Source organism: Ascidiella aspersa, chromosome 6, assembly GCF_963924565.1.
Source record: "Ascidiella aspersa chromosome 6, kaAscAspe10.2, whole genome shotgun sequence".
Lineage (NCBI taxonomy): Eukaryota > Metazoa > Chordata > Ascidiacea > Phlebobranchia > Ascidiidae > Ascidiella > Ascidiella aspersa.
The window spans coordinates 7,826,323-7,844,107 of NC_139452.1; the positions used below are offsets into that span (position 1 = coordinate 7,826,323).

Sequence of the window (17,785 nt, forward strand, 5' to 3'; positions counted from 1 at the left end):
GAAGTAAAAAAATAAAACACTGCCTTAGATGAACAAGACAACCTGGCCTTGAACTCACTGAAAACTTCGGATTAAAAACAAAAGAAAACCTCGCCTGTGGCTTTAAAGAATATATTTAAACATGAACTTTTTTAAGATATAACCTAATATAAAAAAGGATCTTTAATTTGCATGCCGAAAGGTAAGCTCACGAAGTGTAATTACGGACTGGTTAATATTTTTCAACTGGAGGCCTACTTGTAGCCAGTAGGCCTAATAGTATAAAAAAGTGTCGAGTTTTTGTGGGACATATATCTTTACCTAACAGATTACCATAAAACAGTATTTCTTAACATCCCGTGGGCAGGCTGCATGGTTAACCATGATTAAGTCCATTTTTTGTCGGCCACCTTTAATATAACAATATACCGGTACGTCTACTTGATAAACTATAAGATGCCTATTACCGACAAAAAATGGATCACTTTTGATAAACCTTTTAATGTTTTTAAAATAAACACCACATTCATTAAAGAAACGAATTAAATACTGATTGGTGTTGCTGTTTAAAATTACATGTAGTAACCGTGCAAACAAAGCGCTTCAGAGCGTAATTAGGCCATTTAAGCTTGGAACCTCATTGAATCTATGCTTTGAAGCAAAGTGAAGCAGACAAGCTTTGTTGTCGGTCACTGTCATTTAAAGTCTATTCGGAATATTCTTCCTGTGTTTTTCCGCGAATATTAACGTTTGGCCAAGCACTGCGCGGGTTAACACGAACTCACGAGTTCACGTAAACTCACGGGTTCACGCAAACTCACGAGTTCACGCAAACTCACGAGTTCACGCGACCCGCATTATCTTGAGCAGAAGGGTTCATTCGTGTTGCGGCGTTGTGCTATGTTATGACAGATGAACCGCAGTATTTCTGTTTGACTTCGTTATAACAAATATTTTTTAAAACCAAAATATTGAAAGCGTTTTGATGCAATATTGTCAACAAAAGTGAACAGAACACGCCACACTAACACAAACGTTTTTAACGTTTTTAGTGCAGTAAAATTTAAGATAATACCTAGATTTATTCAATGAATAAATAGACTATATGGAATGTCTTTAATTATTTGCAGTAAAATGGACTTTAAAAGTTCATATAATCCTAAGTGCTAATGCTGCATTTGGGTTTTCAGTGTTTTAAAATGGCATCGTATATTAATATACAAGTACCCGCTCAAAATGGTAATTTACCGGGGGTAGTTGCTCACAGGTTTACAACCACCGGCGTATAGTAACGATTCTATAACGTTGTAGATCAAAGAACAGCTATTGTGCCGAACTTATAGTTCCAAATCTTCTTGGCGCTCAGACAGACAAACTGGCAAGGGTCGGGTTACCTAAACCGCAGGCCATAGACCTAATGGAAAGCGAGCAGCGCACAAGTTCACTACTTAATATCTCAGGAAGTATAAACTGTATCGTTCTAAAACTTTTACACATATCTGAAAGTGACCTATACCATCCAGCAATGTAACATCTCATAAAACAAATAGAATAAATATTAAAATTTGACATTTCCATGCGTTTTGTTCGTCAATAGGTACGAAATCGGTTCCCAAAAAGTGTCTAAGTTTTGATTTTTAAGATTTCTGTACGGGTCAGTTCGAATTGGCACAAATTAGCATTTGTCGTGATATTGCCCAGAGAGGTAGAATGCTCTTGGAACGTGCAAGAACTGCGTTTTTAGGCTAATTGCCGTGTTGTTGTAAACAATCAATTTTGAAATCACACAAGTTCCAGCCAAGTCAGTTATAAAATAAATTCAGCCCATATTAAGTATTTTTGTTCACAAGTCAAGTTACAATCCAATTCATAAACCATTAAAACTGCTAAGCTCGTCCAATTATTATGAGTGCTTAAATCATTTAAAAAAATTATTAACGATATAATACTTAATTTTGAACCAAGTCAAAGTCAACTCATTTGTTCAATAAAACAAGCCCACGTAACTCCTGACTTAGCATTGCGGCCCAGTGCGGTTCGCCCAGCCTTCGAACTTACGTTTATATGGCCGGCTGAACAACGGGCGTCAAGCGTCCACCGCTTTATGCGCGAGTCACGATTCCGCCAGACAACGGCGGCTTGAACCCATGCCAAGGTCGCGCGAACTTGGAGCAAGCAAGGTCGCGTGAACCCACGGTTGTCCGAGGCGCGAGCGGAAAAACAAAATTTTCCCAGGCGCCGGAATACATTTCGCGCCTTTTCCGATTCGCGCGAAAAGTCCTTACGACTGCTGATGGCAGAATTGCATTTTTATACTGTTTTGTGAGGGGACTGTTTCCGGCGTCATTTTTTTAAGTTTAGGTTTACGTAATTGGTAACTGCATAATTATATTTACTACCAAAATATATATAAACATATTCGTTTTATCCATATTTCGACTAATTTGTCGCTTTCAATATTACCTTTTTTAACACAGTGTATTTTTTGGTTTGAACACGGAGGTTTATCTAACTTAGACCACAATCAGTTTTATGTTTCACTTTGTCTATATTCTATAGTCTATGCCAAGGGTTCTTAAACTTTTTTTACTGTGGACCCCTACAAGTTTTTTCATAAATTGACGTCACAATACAAATTAACTTCATAAATCTGACTTCGGTCTAAAAATGTGAAAGTGAAATGGAGTCTAAATACAGTAAGTGCAAAACCGTTTTGTTTTTAATTAAACTGCTTTCTTTGAAAAAATTGTTAGCCTACTTTTTAAATTTACGCTAATATTTCAATTAGGCCTTTATGGACCCCCAAGGGGTCCATGGCCCCAGTTTAAGAACCCCTGGTATATACGCTTAAATATTGAGGTATGCCTTTAACTAAGTATGTTGGTTGAGTTGTAAACACCTCTTTAAGCTGTTAGGTGAAAATAAAGTCGTCCTAGGATGGTTTACCTTTTACGTGGTTTAAAATTTATTCAATTATAATTATATATACAAGTCATGCGTATTTTAATGGTCAGTCTAAATATTTTCAATTGAATTTCAAACCAGTCGATACCGGCTTTGAACGGAAGACAAACCGTTAGTTTAGGTAACCGAACCTGAACCACTTTTTGTAAAGATTTGAAGGAGACGATCTGGACTGAATCTAATATTATGAAGGAATGTGAAAATTGTATTATACAGATCCAAGTTATGTCATGTTGGAAATTTTATGAAAAACATGAACATTTATCAAACCAAACTTTTCAATTTTTCAGACATTTTAATATTGAGCTGCTTGGTTTTTACTGCGCTACGAAAATTTATTACGAGTTGCCTTTCAATAAATCTTTTTTACATCGACCAACATTTTTATATTTAATTTAAATTATGTTGTATCTGAACCGAAACTTTGTGAACCAGGTTTGAAATAACAATGGTCTTGCCGGAGCTGAACCGGTGCTAAACGCAAAAAGTGAACTTTTCGAATCGTTCCGGTAGTCCTTCGTCTTTCTACCCGGTTGAAACGTTCCCATTGAAGCAGGCGGGTTAATTGCAAGTCTCATTAAACTAATTTGCCTCAACCAATCAACCACACTATTGCTTCAATAAGTATTGTTGTAGACTGATTACAAATCCACCAAGTTTTTGTTGGCTACTATGAGCAAGCCGGCAAATGCCGGCAAGCACAACCACTTACTGTATTGACCAGACAAGACTGGTTATATTGATATAAGGTTTCGCATATATAAGTTGAAAGTTTGCATAAAAGAGGAAAGGCGACACCAAAAAGCGGAAATGATTCATAATCCGGAGCCTTTTTGGCAGCCGGGAACTTTAACAATAACGCGTTCACATAGGTGAAATACTTTTATCTATTACGGAAATATGTGTCACGATATAACATTTATCATGTGTGAAACAGTCGAATGCTCTGTTCTCAGAATGACAGCGAGTGTTTGGTAAAAGGCGTGAAAAAGTGACAAATCATAAATCGCAACATATTTGATAAATACACAATACAATAAATTCCAAATTATCCACTAATTATTACTTATGACGCTACACCATAACTCAAAGTTAAAAAAATCTTATAGCTACCTTTAAGGCCATTTTTTATCGATATTATGTGTTTTTACTAAATCGTCAACTTCAGGTTATGTCGAAAGTTAAGAAGTATACTTGCACAAAATACAGCACCTGCAAAAGTCAAATGTCATAAACAATTTGCTTTTGAAGCATAGCGTTAGAAGGTTTAAGCGGTATAGTAAGAATATCAAAGCTCATATAATATGTAGAAATAGCAGTTTCTTCTTACCAGGTTTAAAATAAATAAAGAGTCATTCCTAACGTTCAAACTAATACCTACTTCTTTCAATATTTAAAGAGATTTTTTTCAATATTTAAAAAACTTCTTTTTTTCAAAACTTGTGATTCCGTTTGGTCTTTGTAAACGATTTTGTTTTTTATCTAGTGTTACTAAGAAATTCTTCTTTATGTAAATGATCTTTAAATGGCCTACTTCTAATTTTAAAGAAAAGTTTTCTTTAGCGCTTGATTTCGTTTATTTTAGAGAAGACGTTTACTGCATTATTTAAATTCGTTTTTTCTTTCGTCAGTCACTTTGAAATTCTATTCAATTTAAAAAATCTGATCACAAACGTTTTCGTCTATTAAGCTACGGTAGCATGTGTGACAAAACAGTGTTCCTCAAAGCAAAAACAATGTATCTTTAACAAATTGACTAGGCTACACCACGTTATATAAGTGGAAAAGCCGGTCCTCTGTAAGTCAAGCAATTCTACACGCAGCAGTTGGCCATTTTGCAAGGTCATTTTCAAAGCATTATGTGCAAAGCTATAGGCTATATGTAACTATAGCTTTCGTGTATAGTCTAGTGTGCTATATTCCTACCTATTGAAAAGGCCGTAGGCCTACATTAAAGAGATTTTGACGTACACAAAACGATGGCACGATCAATTATTCTTGCAAGCACAAGTAATGACATGACTTAATTATATTTGAATTAATTCATTTTGTGCAAATGACTTTACTTGGAATTTTGTAGTTTAATGTAACAGAAATGGTTAGCATAGACCAGGGGCGGGCAACTTCTCCAGTCGGCGGGCCTGATATGGAAAACTGAAGTACCGGTAGCCTACTTGGCGGGCCGGATTCCTGATCGATATATTAATTGTACTGCCATGGCCTACATGTTTTGTCGCATAATGGCGGATAATGCTCTACTCTTTAAACACGGCAACACTTTCATTGCCCTGTAAACAACTGATATTTTATTGCTGACTTGAAAAAGTACTTCGGCATCCAATCTTTGTTAAACTTCACGTTTCTCGGCAAATTCCAAGGAATCATACCCGTCAGTGACAGGTGTCAGCAAGCTACTGACAGTTTGCGCCTAAACTGACACTGCAACCGCCAGCTTGTCAGTAATTATAGTTAAACATATCAACTTTTAACACAGATTGCTAGTTTCAAGACAATTGCCTAAACCAGGGCTCGGCAACCTACGGCCCGATCCGGCCCGCCGATGTAATTCATCCGGCCCGCCGCCTCTTTGACAATTTAGACACGAGTCCGTTTCACATACTTTTTAAATATTTTAACTACGTAAGTGCGAAAAATTTTCGCGCTTCGCGCGACATCCTTTTCCATCAGGTTTGTTTACGTATTGATGTTGTCTTTTCACCTATATTTTTCACCTATATTAAACGTATTCAAATTGGACGTATATTTTTTATCATATTTTTTGGGGGCAATGTAATAAAAACTTGCAAGAAATTTAAAAGGAATGCCGGTATACCAAAAAATTCGCGCTCGCTTCGCTTGCCGGGTGTGCCAACACTGAGCTAGATTAACTTTAAATGTTAGCGGGTTCCTCAAAGTAGTTTCATTACTTTTCGTTAGTTGTATATGGATGACGACGTGTGAACTCAAATTTAAAACCAAACAAATGCTTTTTTTCGTTTTTTGCGCCAACACTTTACAGCCTTCTTAAATGTTACTACGATCCGAGGTCCGGCTGATTCACGGTGGTTTCAACATGAAAATAACACAATTCTTAGTTATCATTTTGCGCGGCCCGCAGAGATCTTTCTGAGTTTGGTTTTGGCCCGCGACTAGAAAAAGGTTGCCGACCCCTGACCTAAACCATACGTCCATAATGTGTAACAAAGTTAAATGTTTTAGCTAAACCGTTAACACCGAAGCCAACTGAACACTTGTTTGTTTATTGCCTCAAACAAAGCTATTTTTATATCTTAAAATTCCGTAAGGATGTGTAACGGATCAATATTGTTGTCTATATGACGTTTATTACAACAACCCAAATCAATCACGTAAATGTTTAACAATGTTGTATTTTTCCATGTTCTACTTATGACTTCCACTGTTAAAACACTTTTTGTCCTTTAGGGAGTTTTTGACAATAAATGCATCTGTTTGTTTGGCTAGGTTGAGTCTGCATTGGGAAGGGTTGCTCAATAGTGCCCCTTGCCCATAGAAATGTGAGCAGGGGCCAAGACTCCACGAAGATCGAGATAACCACTGGTGTAAACTATAAAAAAGAAGCCAAGCACACAATTGTATCTGATTTGTTAGATTATAAAAATACAGAAATCTACATCCGTAAAATTGGGAGGAACGATGCAATCATTTTACAAACTTGTTATATATTAGGTTAAGCTGAAAGGTATAGACCATTTTTTTTTCTCTTAACGAAATGATTTAGGCTTAGCGTCTTCGAGATGTGGTTATTGGTTCTTCTAAACTGATACAATCGATGATTTTCTCACTATACGAGTTTTTCTTTCACAATTTATTTCAATCGCACTTTCACGACCAACAGGCTTGATGTTTAACAGATCGATATTCAAAATTCAATTTTTAACATGAATCCTTTTCTCCTAGATAAAAGCTTTTATTTAACAAATCTGTTTGGCATTTTTGGCGACACAGTTGTTATCACAACACATTTTCAACACTTGCCAACACAGAAGTACTTTCAGAAACATGTCTAGGGGTATCCGAACTGTATTTTGTACACCTTTATATTCATAAAATGACATGCTACATAAAAAGTGACGACTCCGGTTATATTTCTATATAGACGGAAATTAAAAGGAGAAACAACAACTATTGGTGCATTTTTAAGATGTTTTCAACGGCAGACTATGAGTTAAGCAGATTAATTGGAAACAGCGTTGGGCGTTGGTTAATGTTTTGCTACTAGTGCAGAAATAAAAAGCCTTCAGGCTAAGCGCCTTAACTGCCCACTGAATATTTACCGCGCATTACTTGGTAAATAGTTAATGCCTAGAAAATCTTGTTGCTGCTGGTGGAATATGTTTACACAGTTAAGCGAAGTTTGCATTTCGATTCGACCGCCAATTATATATTTTAGTGCTGAAATGTTGACAGCATCTTACTACAAAAGGGAATTTAAAGTAGATTTATGTCAAAGCATTAAATATTGTAGGCATTACTTATAGTTGAAGTACAAAGAGTGTTAAGTTGTGTCCCGTTGGCAGGCTACGTCTAACCTTGTTGAAGGAGGGCAGAATCAAGCAAGTGGACCAGTAACACACACTGTGACACAAACATGCATATTATTTTATTGGCTTGATTTTTTTTAGACCAGTATTTGCACATATCACAGTCAACTATAGACAGTTCCGCAAAACCTTAACGAAATCAGTCGGCTAATCGACCGAAAAGTGGATTGACACTACTGTATTTTAAGTGTTGGTAAATGATTAACGCAAACTGTTTAGTGTTTGTGTCTGTATCAATATTCAATTCGGCTTATCACAGACATCTACACATGCGTACTGTATAAGTAGGTCATAATTCCAAAATGACGTGTAGAATTTCGTAATATAGATTTTCCCGATAAATAACCACCACTATTCGACACAATTTCAATGAGCTTATCGCCGATCTGACTTAATTCCCATTTGTTTCGTTTTTCGTTCCTGCACTATCGTATATAACATCGATGTATATCATATAGGTTATAAGTTGAGGCAAAGAACCGATCTTGTCCTGTCTTAGCACCATGAAGGTCATAGTTGCCGGAATGTCCAAAACCGGCACAAAGACAATGTATGCGGCTCTTACTCGTCTCGGTTATGAAGTTTACGACTTCATGGAGAACTTTTATTACCTTGGTGATGATTGGGTTAAAATAGTTAACGAAGGTGCAAAAGTCGACGATCTTAGACGAATGTACAAGAACGTGGATGCTGTGACTGATACCCCCTGCTACTTTTACTGGGAAGAATTTTTGGAAGCTTTTCCTGACGCAAAGGTACGCATTCGAAATGTCATAAAACGGGGAATATACACAGTAGTCTCTTGATAATTTGCATTAGATTCCACTTATTGTTCCGAAATCCCAAACTTTATTGCTAAGATGATCAATTTAAACTAATTAACAATTAGTTGCCATTGTGTTTTCAGCGATCTTGTTATGTGAAATTTTGTAGTATTTTGTGTAGGCTGAAAACTACAATGTGTAGAAGTATTTGCGGTCGAAAGGAATAATATACAGGTAGGCTACTGTACTGATTAGACTAGTGAAAACCATTTCAGAAAAAAATCCAACCCGCCAAACTAATTTGTTTGAAAAAGATTGCAGAACAATTGCTGAATTTTACCTCTAAAAATCAAAATATTTTCCTCGTGGGATGAACACGTCAGTTTGTACACAACAAGCATGTAAACTATAAAATTGAACTTGCGACAGGTAACCTTCAGTTTTTAGAATATTTGAAAAAATACAAAAGGTGGCCCAATATATTTAGTCGCTATAAGTTCAACAAAATTACAGTTGTTGAAAGGTTATCCGTTTTCCAGCCTTAAGACACATTTTTTTTTCTTCCCTGCAGATTATTCTGACAACTCGCGACGAGGAATCTTGGTACACCAGCATTACTAAACAAGCTGCTGCTCTGAGCAACGACATAAGCTACATATTACTGCTAACTTTCAGTATCTCGGGTTGGAGGCTGCTTAGATTCCGAACAGCAGTTTGTAAGTTAACTTAGGAACATAAATAGAGTGGTGTTTTTCTTTAACTTGATTTGAGTGTTACATTGTGAAATGTTATTATTTAATACTGAACAGGTTTATTCATAGATTTTCCTTTAATTAAATCACATAGAAAATAATGAGAATGATATTTAAACTTATGTTGGTAATGTCAAACGATTTCCTTATGCTCAGATCACCCAATGACAATTGCGTGCATTAGCATTTAGCAATGGTAAGGGGAGGCGCATAGAAACCGAAATAAACACTTTGTTGTCGTTGTTTTCACTCATTCGGCGCATAACACTTAGTCTAAGAAATAAAATGATCAGAAACCAGTGGATCAATAATAGAGCAACCACCTGAAATATGTTTCTTCTAGTTGGCTTAAAACTAACAAATAAAAATAATATTTTTCGGTTTAACTGACTTGACCATTTCTTATGACCTGCGTCAAATAATGTTTTTTTGGGGGGTACTCGAAAAACAAAGCCACACTGCCACAAAAAAAAAATAAAAAAAATAAAACATTAGTTTGCGGTTAGAACTTTTAGAACTACCACCCATATATTTGGTTTAGCTTTTCTGCTAAAGATCTTAACATTTTCGATTACTGTATAACTTACCAAATAAAAGAGATCGTTTACGATTTTCATTAAAAATATCATTATTACCTTGCTATGTTGTGTTTAAACAGTTTCACTCTTTGGTTCCCGTGGAAAATGGCCTTGGTCAACTATTCGCTTGTATGAAGAAGAATCACTGAGGCGCTTATACAAAAAGCATAATCGTAACATATTGCAGGTTTCGTTCAATTTATTACTAGTTTAACCGCATCAAGTTGTCTATTTCCTAAATCACAGTGCATCTTTGATTTACAAGAACGTATCAAAATATGAGTGCAATAAAAACTTAGATTTTCCTATATTTGATTTGTAAACTGAAGGAGTCAACATATAGATTTGTCTTAAACTTTGTAACACAAATCAAACGGAAAACAGTATTCCAAATGTTAACAGAATCACTAAATCATTTAACAGAGAACACTAATGCCTATGAAGTTTACATCTATTTTTGGTGCGTTGTGCCCGTTACCACAATAAAGAGTTAAGAAGCCGTAAATTTATTAATTGAAGCCATCTGTTATAATCCAAACCCCATATTTTGTTCAATGTTTCTCTGGGATTTACACCATTTAATTCATGTTATATATTTACACCATTTACCTGAAGTTATATATTAGAACGCTCCTAAAGACCGGCTCCTTGTTTATGAAGTGAAGCAAGGCTGGAAACCGCTCTGCGACTTTTTGGGGGTCGAGGTTCCCGATCGTGAGTTTCCGTTCAAGAATAAAGGAGCGAGCGTAATGGATGAGCTTCGAAAAGAAGACATGATCATGCGTCGCTTAGTAACTGAGCTGAACGTGTCTCTTGCAGTTCTATTGTCTTTGTTTGGAGTCGCGTCTTACAAGCTTTTTACCTCGGGATGGGTTGCCAACTTTCTTGGTTGGTGAACCTGTACAGAAATAAAACAAAACAATCAAACTACGCGAAAGACCAACTTTCAACCATAGTCTTTTAGAATCCTAAAGTTTATGAAATATTTTTACTAAAACTTCTTGTAATTATGTTGTTGTACCAAGTAGAGTAAAGTATATGCACGTCCAAAATATTGGACCTCGAAGGTGGACAATGTTGTGCGGTTAATTGTTTTTTAATTGATTTTACATTAAAATCACTCTAAAATTGTAATGACAATCGGTGCGAAATTGCTTGCGGTTGTATATTTCAACAGGTTAGACATGACCACCGTGCTATCTGAACTCCACTAAATCGAATCTAAACAAACTGTCATAGCATTTCAAAGTGCATACTGTCAGGTCGCTTATAGATTTATTGTACATTCACATAATTTAGCATAGCTCGCTTTCAATAAAAGAGCTTACAGCGCAGTAAAAACGGGTCTCGCAAGTAAGGCATGCATCAGTTGACTGTAGTGTTTAATCCAAAAGCAGCGTGACACTATATAGCACAAGAGCGACTGCGATGGAGATTAGCTGAGTCGAATGTCGGCTAGATTTGCCAGAACGGCCACGAAAGGAAATGAGTATCTATAGGTGAAATATTTAACACTTTACCAGGCGAACACGCTTTAATTACAAGCACAAACAGACATGCGTCGTTTCTCTACACGGTTTTGAATCGATTGGACAAATGAACGTATGTGTACGTAGGCCAGGTGGTTTTTCACTTTTTGCTTTTTTGCGACGAATAAAAGCGAAAGGCTTTACTGGTAACTATAGGTGTCGCAAGAGTGCGGATATTCGTACAGTTAATATAAAAGCCATACGGCAACACATAAATCAACACATTAGCACAAAAATGGTTTATGGTTTTACTATTGTTTGTTATTTTTACTTTTTTTTAATTTAATGGCATCCAATTTATAACTATTTCACATTCGAATATTGCACAAATACATTTCTTAGCCAAAGAATGTAATGACCTTGTGTAAGATGTGAAATATTATAATATCTGTATCAAAATTATTCTAATGGTGCCAAAAGTGTTTTTTTTTTATTTATCGCCTGGATTCTAAAGCACAGAAAAAAACATTTTTTTGACAGATGTTTGGCTTTTAAAACTCTGATTGACAAAACGCTCACCAACAAATCTAAAATAATAGCTTTAAAAAGGCTTATCCGGCAGACATGCGGCAAATAGTTAAAACTTGCATATCAGAACATGAACTGCGTCATTCGGAACACCTTGAACCTGTGAATGAATGTTAACATCTCTTTAAATGCTGACATGGCAATTTATTTACAGAAACTCTCTTAACCGTTGCAGGAGCGTTCACGTTTTTATACGGCTTGCTTGATAACCGTTACGATGTGAATAAAGGAGTTTAAAGATAAGAAAGTTAGTATTACATCAATCCGTATTAATGCAGAAAGTAATGCATTAAGCATTAAAAAGTTTGTAACTCATTTGACCAATTGCAGTTTAATTATATGGTTTTAGGGAAACTAATAAACGAAATTTGCCCATTGTTTCATAGAAACTTGGTGGTTACCTGTCATTGACATTACATCAAGTAAAACTGCTTAATGTTGTGTTTTATATTTGATTCTAAGAACCTATCGTAAACTGACAAAGCATCATGAAGGTCATAGTTGCTGGAATATCAAAAACTGGCACAAAAACGATGAACGAAGCGTTAAGTATTCTGGGATATGAGGTTTACGATTTTTTAGAGAATGGTTATTACCTCGGTGAAGATTGGGTGAAAATAGTAAGAGAAGGAGCAAAAGTAGAAGATTTTAGGCGAATGTACAAGAATGTGGATGCAGTGACGGATATTCCTTGTTATCTTTACTGGGAGGAATTGCTAGAAGCTTTTCCAGATGCCAAGGTGTATTCTAGATTTCATAAAATAAGAAGGTTTTGTCCTTCGAAATTGATCGATTAAGTCCATTTAAAATCACTGAAATGTTATCCTTTTTTGAATCTGTATTATCATTTCTTGCATATTTTTGTTTGTTTCATAAATCAAATGGATATACGATTGGACTTGTTTTCAACGAATACGATTTCCATTGCTGGAGCTTATTAACTAGTCCAAAATCATGTGGAAAACTAACGTTAGAAAGTAATCGCCCCCAGCTACTACTTTTTCAGCTGTCCAAAGTAGGAACGGAAGTGTGATTTTTAAAATAGATTTAGATTTAAACGAAACACGTATTTTATTTTAGTATTGGTAAGTTTTTGTCAGTAAGTTTTGCAAATTATTTGCAGGTAATAAAATAAAATTAACCATCATAGTTTCAACAAAATTGTAAAATTATATTTAAAAACCTAAGCGGTTTTTGCCGCGACGATATTATTCTCAGAAATGCTAATTTAACGCTTTAGCAAAAATAGAAAAAAATTATTTAAAAAATACAACAGTATTAAGTAACGGATATCCCAAAAATGCAATATGTTTATCCCGCAATGCAGATTGTTCTGACGGTTCGCGACGAGGAATCTTGGTACAACAGCCTCATAAAACAACTTGATGCTGTGAGCAACGATTTGAGGTTGATTGCAATTCTAACATTCTCATTATCTGGTTTGAAGTTTTTTCGATTTCGAGCAGCAGCGAGTAAGTGAAAATAAAGACAGCGGTTTGCATCTTGAATAGTAATTTCTTCAAAATGTGTTCTTAATCAACTTTTTTGTTTTTCTTATTGTCTGAAAGAATTTTGATTATCTTATTTCGTTTACCGTTAACTTTTCGTATAATATTAAGTGAGAACTTTTTATTGATTGTTACGATCAGCATCGGTTGGTTTTATGAATGCATGTGGGTTTTTCCTTTCAAAACAGTAGAACGCTTTGGAGATCGTGGAAAGTGGCCTTGGTCAACCCTCCGCTTTTATGACGAAGAAGCATTGAAGAGGTTCTACCGAAAACACAATCGCGAAGTATTGCAGGTTAAATTAAACCTTGGTGAACACTTTAACAACCAAGGTATAACGCCTTGATACAATTATTATTGACCCATACAAGTATAGATGGAACAGTAATTCGTTTTCATTTGGCTTTCTACTCGTGCCACTTATGTCTTCAAATTAAAGTTATTCTGAATCTATATGAACCATCAAGCAAAGCGACTCGTTAATTGTTTTATTTGCAGAAAAACAACATTATAAAACAAGCATACAATGTGAATTAGGTAATCTTTTTCGACTTTTAAAAAAAAACTGTAGCAAAATAAAGGCAAAACTATTTATTAGTAATAAACTTGAAAAAGAAAAAAACGAAATGCAAGTTTTATTCCATGTAACCTTACTTTATTTCTTTTGCAAGTTGAACTTAACGTTATTGTTTGCATATACATTTTCTTACAGAACGCCCCGAAAGACCAACTCCTTGTCTATGAAGTGAAGCAAGGCTGGAAACCACTCTGCGACTTTTTGGGGGTCGAGGTTCCCCATCGTGAGTTTCCGTACAAGAATAAAGGAGCGAGCGTAATGGACGATTGGCGAAAAGAACACGAGATTATGCATCGGCTGACGACTGAGCTTTATTGGTCTCTTGCAGTTCTGCTTGTTGTATTTGGCTTTGCATTGTATATGCTGTTTACCTCTGCATGGATTGATAACTATTTCGGGTAGTAAATCCCCCAAACAAATTCTTTCAAAAATATCACACAACTACCCGTTGAACCAATGCGTATTTTATTAATAATGTTTCTTATAACTTGCCTATACCCTGCTTATAATGTTGTAATTAAAAACGGACTTTAGCTACAAACGGTATACTTTATAAATGACAGTTGACTTCGTTGACTTTAGAAGGTGCTTTGTCTTTGATGACTGTTGAAATTGGCATATGCGGGTCACTATGGTGGATAGGAAGTTTAATTCGAACCATGTTGTACGCCACTTAAAGGATTCGGCAAGGAATATTCTATTCTAACAAATTCGATTTCAATTGTAATAATCTAGACCAGCATATTTTGCTAAAGCTGTTATAGGTGTACTTGGAGTTTACTGCATTATGCACACTGACTCAATGGTTTTTGAACAGTCAACCAGTGTAGGTTTGTTAATTATTATTAATCATATATGTGCACTTAAGCATTCGCATTCCGCTGATGTGCGTGGTTGAACGTCATGTTTCACGATTTTATGCAGCTTGTGACGTTTCGAGTGACAATGTTAAATGGAGAACGTTTGGGGCTAACATTCAGCTTAACGGGAGTGTGAATAATATTCGCTTACTTTGGTAATATAGATAATTCCGTTTTCGATATGATTGCTTCTTATATAATAGTTTGTGTTTCTTTAAATGGCTAAAGGAGGCTTATTCGGTACAAATGCGACAAATTGGTAATATTTGCATATCAGAACGAGAAATGCGACATACCAAACACCTTGGACGCCTGGAAAGAATGTAAACATATCTTTATTTGCTGACATGGCAATTTATTTACAGAATCTCCTTACCGTTGTAGGAGGGCGCTTTCCACACTTTTATGCATCTTGTATTGAAACTTATTACTGTGTGAAGATAGAAGTTTAAAGATTAGAAAGTTAGTATTAAAATTATTCCGTATTAATACAGCAAGCAATAAGTATTAAAAGGTTCGCATTAGGTATTAAAAGTTTTTCAACGGATTTGACAAACTGCAGTTTAATTATGTGGTTTTAGGGAAACTTACATCAACTAAACTTGCCATTACGTAGAAACTTGGTAAGGCTACATGTAGTTGGCATTTCGCAGTATGTATATACAACAAACTCATTCATAATGTATAAAGCAATTTTGTTAATCCTTACCTGGATTGTTTAATTTACTTTTAATAACCATTTGCTTCATAAATGATTTGTATTTTGTCGAACAATTTTTTGAACAGTACATATTATTAGATTTGGTTTTAGGTATGGTTTAGCTGGCTAATTTACTATTTCAAGTCAAGCGACTATCGTAAATTGACAAAGCATCATGAAGGTCATACTTGCTGGAATGTCAAAAACTGGTACAAAGACAATGAACGCAGCGTTAAGTATTCTCGGATATAAGGTTTACGATTTTTTAGAGAACGGCTATTACCTCGGTGAAGATTGGGTAAAAATAGTAAGAGATGGAGCAAAAGTAGAAGATTTTAGGCGAATGTACAAGGATGTGGATGCAGTGACGGATACTCCCTGTTATTTTTACTGGGAGGAATTGCTGGAAGCGTTTCCCGATGCCAAGGTGTATTTCAGACTATATGAAATTGGAAGGTTTTTTCGTTCCATGTAGAATCACTAGACATTTTTATCTTTTTTTGCATCTGCATTATAAATTCTTTACGTTTGTATGAAAAATGGGACAATACGATTATAATGGAAAACTAACGTTGATATGCAATCACTCAGCTTCTATACTTTTTCAGCATATCGACCTAATTTTTAGATGATAGTTTTTTGTCTGTAAGTTTTTCAAATCATGGCAAAAAAGTCAAACAAACCAACATAGTTTCAAGAAAAATAATTAAATTATATTTAAAAATTAAATCGTATTTTTGCCGCGACGACATTTTATCTCAGAAAGGCTAATTTACCCTTTTAGCAAAAACAGAAATCGAATCATTCATACATTACAACTGTACTAACTAACGGATATGCCAAACATACAAAAAAATATTTTATTCCTCAATGCAGATTATTCTGACGGTTCGCGACGAGGAATCTTGGTACAATAGCGTCGTAAAACAACTTGATGCTTTGAACAAATATTTAAGAATGATTGCTATACTAACATTCTCATTATCAGGTTGGAAATTCTTTCGGTTCCGTGCAGCAGCGAGTAAGTAAAAATGAAGAATATATAGGTCTCGAGTAGCACCTTCTACAAATATGTGCGTAAACAACTTTGTTTTTCTGGTTGTCTGAAAGCAGTTTAATCGTTTATACTAATTTGGCCATCAACTTTTCGTACTACTAAGTGAGAAATTCCCTATGATTGTTATGGTCTGCAATTCCACTTCATTTTAGCTTCATGAATGCGTATTGGTTTTGTGCTTTCAAAACAGTAAAACACAAAACCGGAGATTCTGGAAATAAGTGGCCTTGGTCACCTCTTCGCTTTTACGACAAAGAAGCATTGAAGAGGTTGTATCGGAAACACAATCGCGAAGTGATGCAGGTTAAACTAAACATTGGTAAACACTTTAACAACCAAATTAATGCATTGCTACAATTATTGACGTATACAGATGTTGATGGAACAGTAACTAGAGATAACCTTAGCTTTCTAATTGTGCCACTAACTTCTCCAAATTACTGTCATAGATGTTTATAAGTCATAGATATGAAGCAGCTAACAAGTGAATCATTTAGCTTTTTTGTAGGAATCGACCAACATTAAAAAAAAGCAAACAATGTAAATTGCCGAGAAATGGTCTGTGTTTTAGGGCTTCAAAAATGAGCCGGTTACGGTTATAAAATGAGTCAAGATTTTGGTGGTAATCTTTTAAAGTCGAAATGCAAGGTATATCCACTGGTGTATTGCTCTAAGTTTTGATTTAACGTTATGGTTTGCATTTACATTTTCTTACAGAACGCCCCGAAAGATAAGCTGCTTATCTATGAAGTGAAGCAAGGCTGGAAACCACTTTGCGACTTTTTGGGAGTCGAGGTTCCCCATCGTAAGTTTCCGTACAAGAATAAAGGAGCGAGCGTTTATGACGATTGGCGAAAACAACACGAGATTATGCATCGGTTGACCACGGAGCTTTATTGGTCTCTTGCAGTTCTGCTTGTTGTATTTGGCTTTGCATTTTACATGCTATTTAGCTCTGCATGAATTGGTAACTATTTCGGATAGTTACTCAAAACAAATTCTTTCAAAAATATCACACAAATACCCGTTGAACCAATGCGTATTTTATTAATAATGTTTCTTATAACTTGGTAACTTTTTCTGGTAGTAATCCCCCAAACAATGTTTTTTTTAAATATCACACAACTACACGTTGAACCACTTTGACTGGAGAACCTGCTTAACTTGGAACTTGCCAACCCTACTTGTACTGTTGTAATTTAAAAACAAGCGTCGGCAAACTGAAATGGATAGAACGTATTACGCATCTCGACTAACAGTTTACGGCATTTAAACTTCAGCACGAAATGATCTGTTGGGACAAATTCGATTTAAATTGTAGTAATCAAGACCATCGGCATATTTCGTTAAAGCTGAGTTATACTTGAGGTTTACTGCATTCTAAATACTGACCAAACGGTTTTTAA

General features: G+C 35.4%; 3 protein-coding genes across 3 annotated transcripts; all 3 read left to right on the top strand.

Moving 5' to 3' along the window:
• Window positions 1–8,029: 8,029 nt before the first annotated feature.
• On the top strand, window positions 8,030–10,516 carry LOC146139454 (uncharacterized). Its single transcript, XM_083392450.1, has 4 exons — window positions 8,030–8,281; window positions 8,862–9,006; window positions 9,701–9,807; window positions 10,247–10,516. The coding sequence occupies exons 1-4, from the start codon at window positions 8,030–8,032 to the stop codon at window positions 10,514–10,516; spliced, it is 774 nt and encodes a 257-aa protein (XP_083248576.1).
• A 1,649-nt stretch (window positions 10,517–12,165) lies between these two features.
• On the top strand, window positions 12,166–14,164 carry LOC146139455 (uncharacterized). Its single transcript, XM_083392451.1, has 4 exons — window positions 12,166–12,417; window positions 13,005–13,149; window positions 13,377–13,480; window positions 13,898–14,164. The coding sequence occupies exons 1-4, from the start codon at window positions 12,166–12,168 to the stop codon at window positions 14,162–14,164; spliced, it is 768 nt and encodes a 255-aa protein (XP_083248577.1).
• A 1,333-nt stretch (window positions 14,165–15,497) lies between these two features.
• Window positions 15,498–17,342, top strand: LOC146139456 (uncharacterized). Its single transcript, XM_083392452.1, has 4 exons — window positions 15,498–15,749; window positions 16,199–16,310; window positions 16,570–16,682; window positions 17,097–17,342. Exons 1-4 carry the CDS (start codon window positions 15,498–15,500, stop codon window positions 17,340–17,342), a joined length of 723 nt encoding a protein of 240 aa, XP_083248578.1.
• The last annotated feature ends 443 nt before the right edge of the window (window positions 17,343–17,785 follow it).

What these genes read in the sequence shown, in the direction of transcription:
- LOC146139455 (XM_083392451.1), top strand. Translation starts at nt 12,166, where the DNA reads ATGAAGGTCATAGTTGCTGGAATATCAAAAACTGGCACAAAAACGATG. An exon ending in AAGCTTTTCCAGATGCCAAG is followed by an intron (nt 12,418 to 13,004) that starts GTGTATTCTAGA and finishes CCCGCAATGCAG; the next exon opens with ATTGTTCTGACGGTTCGCGA. An exon ending in TCGATTTCGAGCAGCAGCGA is followed by an intron (nt 13,150 to 13,376) that starts GTAAGTGAAAAT and finishes TCAAAACAGTAG; the next exon opens with AACGCTTTGGAGATCGTGGA.
- LOC146139456 (XM_083392452.1), top strand. Translation starts at nt 15,498, where the DNA reads ATGAAGGTCATACTTGCTGGAATGTCAAAAACTGGTACAAAGACAATG. An exon ending in ACTAACATTCTCATTATCAG is followed by an intron (nt 16,311 to 16,569) that starts GTTGGAAATTCT and finishes CTTTCAAAACAG; the next exon opens with TAAAACACAAAACCGGAGAT. An exon ending in ACAATCGCGAAGTGATGCAG is followed by an intron (nt 16,683 to 17,096) that starts GTTAAACTAAAC and finishes ATTTTCTTACAG; the next exon opens with AACGCCCCGAAAGATAAGCT.
- LOC146139454 (XM_083392450.1), top strand. Translation starts at nt 8,030, where the DNA reads ATGAAGGTCATAGTTGCCGGAATGTCCAAAACCGGCACAAAGACAATG. An exon ending in AAGCTTTTCCTGACGCAAAG is followed by an intron (nt 8,282 to 8,861) that starts GTACGCATTCGA and finishes TCTTCCCTGCAG; the next exon opens with ATTATTCTGACAACTCGCGA. An exon ending in TAGATTCCGAACAGCAGTTT is followed by an intron (nt 9,007 to 9,700) that starts GTAAGTTAACTT and finishes GTGTTTAAACAG; the next exon opens with TTTCACTCTTTGGTTCCCGT.